Source organism: Aptenodytes forsteri, unplaced genomic scaffold (genome assembly GCF_000699145.1).
Source record: "Aptenodytes forsteri isolate BGI_AS27 unplaced genomic scaffold, ASM69914v1 Scaffold276, whole genome shotgun sequence".
NCBI lineage: Eukaryota > Metazoa > Chordata > Aves > Sphenisciformes > Spheniscidae > Aptenodytes > Aptenodytes forsteri.
Genome location: NW_008795479.1, coordinates 840,408 through 848,581, shown reverse-complemented (window position 1 = coordinate 848,581; position 8,174 = coordinate 840,408). Strand labels below are relative to the sequence as shown.

At 64.0% G+C, this 8,174-nt stretch overlaps 2 protein-coding genes and 1 pseudogene across 2 annotated transcripts; all 3 read left to right on the top strand.

The window, feature by feature from the left end:
* Positions 1 to 950: 950 nt before the first annotated feature.
* Positions 951 to 2,408, top strand: ACKR1 (atypical chemokine receptor 1 (Duffy blood group)). Its single transcript, XM_009281270.1, has 3 exons — positions 951 to 971; positions 1,459 to 1,957; positions 2,065 to 2,408. Exons 1-3 carry the CDS (start codon positions 951 to 953, stop codon positions 2,406 to 2,408), a joined length of 864 nt encoding a protein of 287 aa, XP_009279545.1.
* Positions 2,409 to 4,172: 1,764 nt separating this feature from the next.
* On the top strand, positions 4,173 to 5,116 carry LOC103900563 (serum amyloid P-component). Its single transcript, XM_009281268.1, has 2 exons — positions 4,173 to 4,236; positions 4,497 to 5,116. The coding sequence occupies exons 1-2, from the start codon at positions 4,173 to 4,175 to the stop codon at positions 5,114 to 5,116; spliced, it is 684 nt and encodes a 227-aa protein (XP_009279543.1).
* Positions 5,117 to 5,778: 662 nt separating this feature from the next.
* LOC103900562 lies at positions 5,779 to 7,742 on the top strand (annotated as a pseudogene).
* Positions 7,743 to 8,174: the final 432 nt, after the last annotated feature.

Here is an 8,174-nt window from a genome sequence, read left to right as displayed (position 1 = left end):
CAGACACACAGCTCCTGACCCTCAGCTCCTCCCAAATTAACAGCCCCCCCAAATGACAGTAGCCCTCAGTCCCAACCCCCTGACACCCCCTCCAGCCCCACCACCCTCCAAGGAGGCTCCCACCAGGCATGAGGGCCACCAAGTGCCACCGGCCCCTGCCGGTCCCCTGCCAAGCTGGGCTTGCTTCCCACTGCAGCCCAGGGAGCCCATGACTCAGCCCCGGTGTCACAGGGTGACCCCGCAGGATCCGGCCTCCCAGCAGGGCGTCTCGAGGAAGAGCTGCGGATTTCCTCGCTGTACGGGAGCTGGAAAGCACCGCATGCTGAGGCTGCGCCACCACAGGGTCCCCTCGGCAGCTGCCAGCATCCTGCACCCGCAACACCCACCCTATGCCCCAGAGCCAGGCTTGCACTCAGCCGGCATCCCTGGGATGAAACTCTGCACACGCCTGAGTCCAGGACAGCAACAGGAGCATCCACACAGCCGGAGTGCCTGTAAATACAATTCCTAATTAATTTAAGGTGTTCTGCCAGGAATTGATTGTTTCCTGCTCGAGAAATTGCAGGCTTGCACTGGCAGCTCACTGGCTTTACCGGCAGTGGTGACCCGCCTGTTTCCTTCAGACCCCAGCAAAGGGGATTGCCAGGCCAGGAGGGCTGCCATTAAGGAGGCAGCTCTTATCTCGTTACCACAGTCCTTTGCCTCCCTTTTGAGCGGGAGGAGTGGAGCCTGAGGGAGAGTGAGTGGAGCGGGCACCGCTGTGCAACACAGCTCTTGGAGAGTGTGCACTGACGTGCGTGGCGCCCATCAGAGAGCGTGCACCCCTGAGTGTGCACCGCTGGGCACAGCGCCCTGCAGTCAGCATGTGCGGCTGAGCATTGGCTGCCACGCACAGCACCCATTGGAGATCCCAAACACAGAGGAGCAGGTGCCGTCCTGGGACACACATCATGGGCAACTGCATCCTGGTGGTAAGTGCCTCTCCCCTCCCCTGCTGCTTCTTCCCAGCGATTTCCCATCCCACTGGACATGAGGGCTGGGGCCACGTGGGTGCACAGTGGTGAGCAGGGCCACGGCTTTCAGCAGGTACTGCTGGCACTCATTTGCAGACAGCTCGGTGGGGTTTGCACCCACCCACTAGGGGTCTGCAACCCTCCTTTGAGGCTGTAAGAAAATTTGTGCTTTCATGTACAGCGGGGCCAGCTCAGGACAATCCCACACCCCTGAGGTATCAGCAGAAGGCCTCCCCTCTCTCCGCAGTGTGTCCCTCCCTGATAAATTGCCCTGCTCAACCTGCACCAGGACTGTACATGAATCCCCCAGCACCAGCAGGGCAGCAGCTCCATGGCGGGGAGCAGCAGCCCATCAGAGGGGATGTCTCAAGCGATGCTGTGGGATGCGGGCACCTGCAGTCGGCCGGGTACGTCCCTCCCTGATGCCCACTGGTCTCATTCACAGAGCCCCAGCATCCTGGAGAGCGAAAACTCCCTGGACCTGCTGGACATCATGGGCAACCTCTCCTATGATGACAGCAACATGACCTCCCTGGACTACGATGCCGCGCCCTGCCACAATCAGTACTGTCCCCTCTTCCAGCGCGTGGCTCCCACCTTCCTGGCCGTCACCTGCGCTGCGGCCACCCTGGGCACTGGGGCGCTGCTGATGGCACTGGCCAAGCGGCCCCACGCCTGGGGCTGGCCCCAGAGCCGAGCACTGGTGGCCCAGCTGGCAGTGGGGACAGGTCTCTTCGCCGCCCTGCTGCCGCCGGTGGCGGTGGGCATCAGGCAGGGCTGGTGGCTGGGCACAGGGCTGTGCAGGCTCACCTACCTGCTCTGGTACTGGAGCCTCTTCACGCAGGGGCTGCTGGTGGGCAGCAGCTCCTGCAGCACTGTCTGGTGCCGCTGGGACCGCCGGAGCCGGCGGGGGCGGGGGGGGGCGGGCGGCTGGCCGTGGCTGTGTGGGTTGGGGCACTGCTGCTGGCAACGCCAGCAGCTCTTGCCAGTGGCACGGTGGCAGCCCCGGAGACAAGCTGCATCCGCCGGAGTGTGGACATCCTCTCCCCAGCATACCTGCTGCACCTCGCCCTCTGCCTCTGCCTCTTCCTGCTGCTGCCAGTGGTGCTGCTGGCGGCCACGCTGGTCATGCCACAGCTGAGGGTGGGCTGGGAGGCAGGTGTTGGTGCGAGCTGGCTCTTCTTTGGGCTCTGGGTCCCTTATGGTGTGGGGCTGGCCGTGGATTTCCTCCTGCACACCCAGCTGCTGCAGCCCACCTGCGGCACCTTCGAGCACTTTGACTATGTGCTGGGGCTGAGCGAGGGGCTGGGAGTGCTGCACTGCTGCCTGGGGCCCGCAGCGCTGCTCGCCGCCCGGCTCTGCCGCTGCAGGGCAGGTGCCAGCAGCAGCTGCTGAGCTCCTGGGGCTGCAGCTGAGGGCCTCACACCATCCCCTGGCCCCCCAGCCCCCAGCACCATCCCCTCTCCCCACAATGTCCCCACCAGCCCCGCAGCTTCTGCCCCACAGCAACGCTCCCTCAGGACCCAGGGGAGGGCAATGTGGGCCCATTATGTGCCAGGCTTGGTGCCTCTCCTCCCTCCATCCCCTTCCTTGGGGTCTCAGCCCCACTGTTTGGGGCCAGACACCCCAATTTGCTCAATGGAGATGGCCCTGGGGTGCCTCAAGCATCTTCCCAAGTCCCTGGGGGGTGTCAGCCCCAGGCTCCTGCACACCCCTGGGGGTCCCCAAGGCTCAGCCCCGACTGCCCCAGCTCCACAGGGAGATTTTGGCAGGCAGAAAGGGCAGCAGCGATGTGAAGCGATGGGGGATTTTTCACTCCCTCTTGACAAGCCGAGATAAGCGTCACGCCTGAGATCAGCCAGTGGGAATTATATACAATATATACGTCTGTCAGAGCCACTTGCCAAGTTTGGTTAATGGCAGGGGCTGGGAGGTGCAGGGGGGGGACGGGGGGGTGACATCCATCACCTCTAGCCAGGCTCCTGTGGGCTGAGGGACGGGAAGCAGGAGGTGTGTGCTCCTCATGCCTCCAAATTAGCAGGAAAAGTTCATAATGAAGGTCTGCAGTCTATTAGCGGGAATTGGGGTGATTTATATCCAGCGCTGGAGGCATCTGAGCCATGGTCCACGAGGGACAGCCACGTGTGGTCACAAGGCACATGGGATGTGAAACGGGTGTGGGTGGAGAGCTGGAGGGGGGGCGATGGAGGGGTGCGAGCCTGCAGCTGAGAGCTGCCCACCCGGGGGGTCCAGGACCTGGCACAGTGGCACACAAGGAGCTGCCCCGGCTGAGCCAAGCCCTGCAGGACCTGGGGGCTCATCCCTGGCAAATTGAGGTACTGACTCGGCAGGGAACGAGCCCACATTGTCCCCAAAAAGGGGGCAGCCACCCACGGCCGAGAGCATCCTGCTGTTGCCCTGCCACCTGTCCCCCCCAGCATACCCATGCAACGGCCCCACATCCCAGCCCGGACCCCCTGCCCAGCAGCCAATCCAGCACCATCATTAAGAGCCCGGAGCAGACGAAATCCTCCCTCTTTCCAACCAGGATGCATCCCAGGCGGGGGGCACGGCGCACTGTGTGCCAGCCCTGTCTGGTCGCAGGACACACGGACGCCCTCAGAGGATGCCCAGACCACGGGCACCCTCGGAGGACACCGGACCCTCGGTCACTCGGCTTTGCTGCGGTTTCTTCTGCCACCTGGTGCCCACAGCTCTGGCTTTGGGCTCTGTCCCTTTGGCCAGGAAGGGGCAAGCAGAGCCCGGGGACATGCCCAAGAGCCGCAGGTCAGGGCGAGGGGGCCAGGGGCAGCTTCCCCTGTGCTTCTCAGATGAGCCGGGATCAAACCGGGTCACTCCCACAGGGCGTTTGCCCGGGGCGGGGAGACGAGAGGACCGAGGTGAAGCCACGCAGCTGGGGTGCCCCCCTGGCCCGGGTGGGCACAGCTCCAAGGGGAGCCCCGTGCAGGCGGGTGACCTAGGGTCTTGTGGCACGGCCGCGTGACGGCATGAAATCACTCCTCCCAGGCATGCCAGGCTGCTGGGGACGGGATTGGCGGGACGCGGCTCCACTCCCACCCTCCGGCCCATAAACCTGGCGGGCGGCAGCCCTGCACTGAGGCGGCTCCTTTCCCTGCACCGACTGCAACGCCCAGGACCATGGGTCAGCTGCAGCTCTGGCTTGCTGTCCTGGCCGGGATCTCGGGGATCGTGGCCCAGGAAGGTAGGGGCAATGCTGGGGGACAGGAGCTGGCACAGGGCAGGGCAGGTCCAGGGGGTACGTGGCAGCAGCTCTCTGAGCCCTCTGCTTCATGCCAGAGCCCAGTCAGCAGGGCTGGAGGATGCTGGAGCAAGGCTGGGGTCAGCAGAAGGGATGTCAGGGATGCGGAATCACCCGGGGGGAACAGAGGAAGGCTCAGAGGCAGTCAGAGGGGGCTGCAGGACACCCCAACCTCCCACCGCATCCCCTCTCTCGTCCCCCAGACCTGTACCGAAAGGTGTTCGTCTTCCGGAAGGACCCTAGCGATGCCTACGTGTTGCTGAGGGCCAAGCTCGAGCAGCCGCTGCAGAACTTCACCGTGTGCCTGCGGTCCTACACTGACCTGACCCGGCCCCACAGCCTCTTCTCCTATGCCACCAAGGCGCAGGACAATGAGATCCTCCTCTTCAAGCCCAAGCCCAGCGAGTACCGACTCTACGTGGGGGGCAAGTTCGTCACCTTCCGCGTCCCTGAGGGCCACGGGGACTGGGAGCACGTCTGTGCTAGCTGGGAGTCGGCCACCGGCATTGCTGAGTTTTGGCTCAATGGGAAGCCCTGGCCCCGCAAGGGGCTGCAGAGGGGCTACATGGTGGGGGCGGAGGCGGCCATTCTGCTGGGGCAGGAGCAGGACGCCTTCGGGGGTGGTTTTGACGTCTACAACTCCTTCTCGGGCGAGCTGACCGACGTCTACCTGTGGGATGCGGGGCTGTCCCCAGACAAGATGCGAGCCGCCTACCAGTCCCTACGCCTGCCGCCTGCTGTCCTGGCCTGGAAGAACCTGAGCTACGAGGTGAAAGGTGATGTGGTAGTGAAACCCCGGCTCCGGGAGGTGCTGGGGCCATGAGAGCCGGCCGGGTCTGGGACTGGAGCAGCCTCAGACCCCGCTCTCCCCTCCCCATCCCCATCACCCCTTCGCCTCTACAACCTGCCAAGAAGGTGCCGTCTGCGTGCCCCAGCCAGGGAGCTCTGGTCAGGACGGGGCTCAGATGGAGCTGGAGAGGGCTGGGGGCACCACTCAGCCTGGCAGAGTCCCCCTGAGCGCCAGCACCCGCCACCAACCCATCACTGATGCCTGGGGCACCCTTTCCCTTCCCCGCACCCCCCCCCTGGAGCTGCCCCATGGCCAGCCTCCACGTGGGCAGGATGCAGATCCACCAGCTCCAGCGCTGCCCAGCCACACACGAAACAGCATAAGTGATTAGGGATGAGCAGGCAGGGGCTCAGCACAAGCCCTTGGGGATGCAGGACCTGTCCCCGATGCCCGTCCCCATGCACACCCACCGTCCCCAGGCTCCCTGCCAGCCCGCTGGGTCTGCAGGCTCCCGGGCAGGCAAACCGGCCCCGGGCCCCTCACCAGATTGCCAAACAGCCCTGTGGGTCAGTGCCTCCAGGCACTTGGGGACGAAGGTCATGGGTGAATGTCACTGTTGCATAGCTGCGCTCACCCTGGCACAGACCCTAAGCAGCCCCAGCGCTGTGGCAGTGGCTCTGCAGTTCTCCCTCACCATGGAGGTGCCGGTGGCCAGGCTCAGCAGTGCCATGAGGCAGCTGTGGCTCTGCTTCCTCACACTCACGGTGCTTTTCGGCCTCGCTGCCCTGCGAGGTAGGGGCAGAGGGGCTGTGCCGGGACCCCCTTTGGGTCCCATGGGGAGAACAGAAAGTGCAGTGAGGAGCAGCGGGAGCAGTGGGTGCAATGGGTATAGGGGGACATGCAGTGGTGGTGGCAGTGGGGAGCAGTGGGGCACCCTGAGCACTGCAGAGGGGTGCAGTGGGTGCAGGGGGAGGCGTGGGGATCACGCAGTAGCCATGCAGTGGAGGAAGCACCTGGAGCTCTGCAGAGGGGTGCAGTGGGCACAGCGCAGTGCGCTGGGGGTGCAAGGGGATGCAGCAGGGGTGGGGGAAGAGATGCGATGGCAGTGTAGCAAGAGCCAAAAGGGGCACCCTGAGCGCCGCAGTGGGGCCAGCAGTGGGGGGCGGCAGGGACACAACACCAAGCACCATGAAGAGTGCTGCAGGGCTGCGGCTGGGGCGGTGGTGGGGACACGGGGCTCCCACAGGCTGGTGCAGCCGGGCACCACGGGTGGGGACAGGGGGACAGGAAGAGCCCCCCCGCCCAGTCTGGCCCTTCCCGCTGGGTGCTGCAGGAAAAGTGACCGCCCGGATCCAGGCTCACCCGCCGGCACCCACCCTGTACCACCAGCTGATGCTCTGCTGCGAGGTCACAGGGGACCCCGGGTAAGGTGCTCCCCACTCTCCTGCAGCCTCTAGCACAGCACCGGCATGGGGCAGGCAGCTCCAGCATCCCCAGCCCTGTGGGCAGTGGGAGAAGAAGGGGCTGGGGAGGGAGCACCATGGTCCTTCTGTGTTACCCCACCCCATGGCATGGCCACCCCAGCGTGTCCACCCACCTGAGTGACACCCAGCCTGGCTCAGACCCCAGGAGTTCCTGTAGAAGAAGGAAGGAAGCTACGACCCCCTGCAGAAAGGCCCCAACAATGTCCTCCTCTTCCCCTCCTTCAGCAAGACCCACTTGGGCACCTACGTCTGTACGGCCACCGGCTCCCTGGGCACCGACGTGGCCACCTTCAACCTGTGGATAAATGATAGGGAAGGGACCAAGGGGACAGCTGGGGATAAGTGCTCTTCCCCTCCTTCTGACAGCTCGTCCTCACCACCCCGTTCCTGTGCCACCCCATATCACAGCCCACGCATGGCCGGTCTTGGTGGTGGAAGCCACCTCTGGGTCTTATGCCAGAGGCCACCTCCAGGTTGGTGGTGGCTTCCTCGCTGGCACACTGCAACCCTGTTTCTCCTTGGGGAACTTGGCCGGATGCCTTCACCATGGCAGGAGCAGCCACCTCTTTCTCACCTCTCCCAGACCTGGTGTACGAAGTGTTTGTGTTTCCCCAAGAGACCAAAGACTCCCACAAGCTTGTGACAATGAAGCTGGAGGAGCCACTGCAGAACTTCACTGTGTGCCTGTGGTCCTACACCGACCTGACCCAGCCCTACAGCCTCTTCTCCTACGCCACCAAGGTGCAGGACAAGATCCTCCTCTTCAAGCCCAAGCCCTGGGTGTACTGGCTCTATATGGGGGGCAGGTTTGTGTCCTTTGGTGTCCCCAAGAGCATCGTGGCGAGCGAGCATGTCTGCGCCAGCTGGGAGTCTATCACTGGCATCATGGGCTTTTGGTTCAAGAGGAAGCCCTGGCCCCGCAAGGGGCTGCAGAGGGGCTACACATGGGGGCGGAGGCGGCCCTCCTGCTGGGGCAGGAGCAGGACACCTTCAGGGGTGGCTTTGACACCCAGCAGTCCTTTGTGGGGGAAATCTCATCCGTGTACATGTGAGACACGGGGATCTCCACCTCGGGGGTGATGGCAGCCATGCACAACAGCCCCGACGAAGCCCCCGTCTTCAGCTGGAGAAACTTCCCCTACAAGATCATGGGCGAGATGTACCTGAAGCCCTGACGCCTGGTGCACAACGTGGGACTGGTGCACTCCTGCGCTCTCACTCATGGTGGCCGGCAAGCACTGGGCAAGCCGTGATTGCCATAGGGGCTGTGTCGCCCCCCTTCCCTGCTGTGTAACCCCCCCAAAACCACCTGGCATCACATAAATGAAGAAATGGGTTTGAAAAGCAGCAATGATCTTTGCCAGGCAAATTGAAGCCCACCAAAGCTCAGCGTGGCTCAGGTAATTAATTTGGGCTCAGAAAACTTGCTAGAGAGGAAGAAGGGGGAGAAGCCGGGGGAAGGGGCTGCTGCCAGCTCAGGGGCCCCACTCCGTCCCAGAGACACCGGGAACACCGGGGCTGCGGATGAGTGGGGGGACAGAGAGGGGACACACCCTTGCCCAACGCGGGGGGACAGAGAGGGGGCACACCCTTGCCCAACGTTGGAG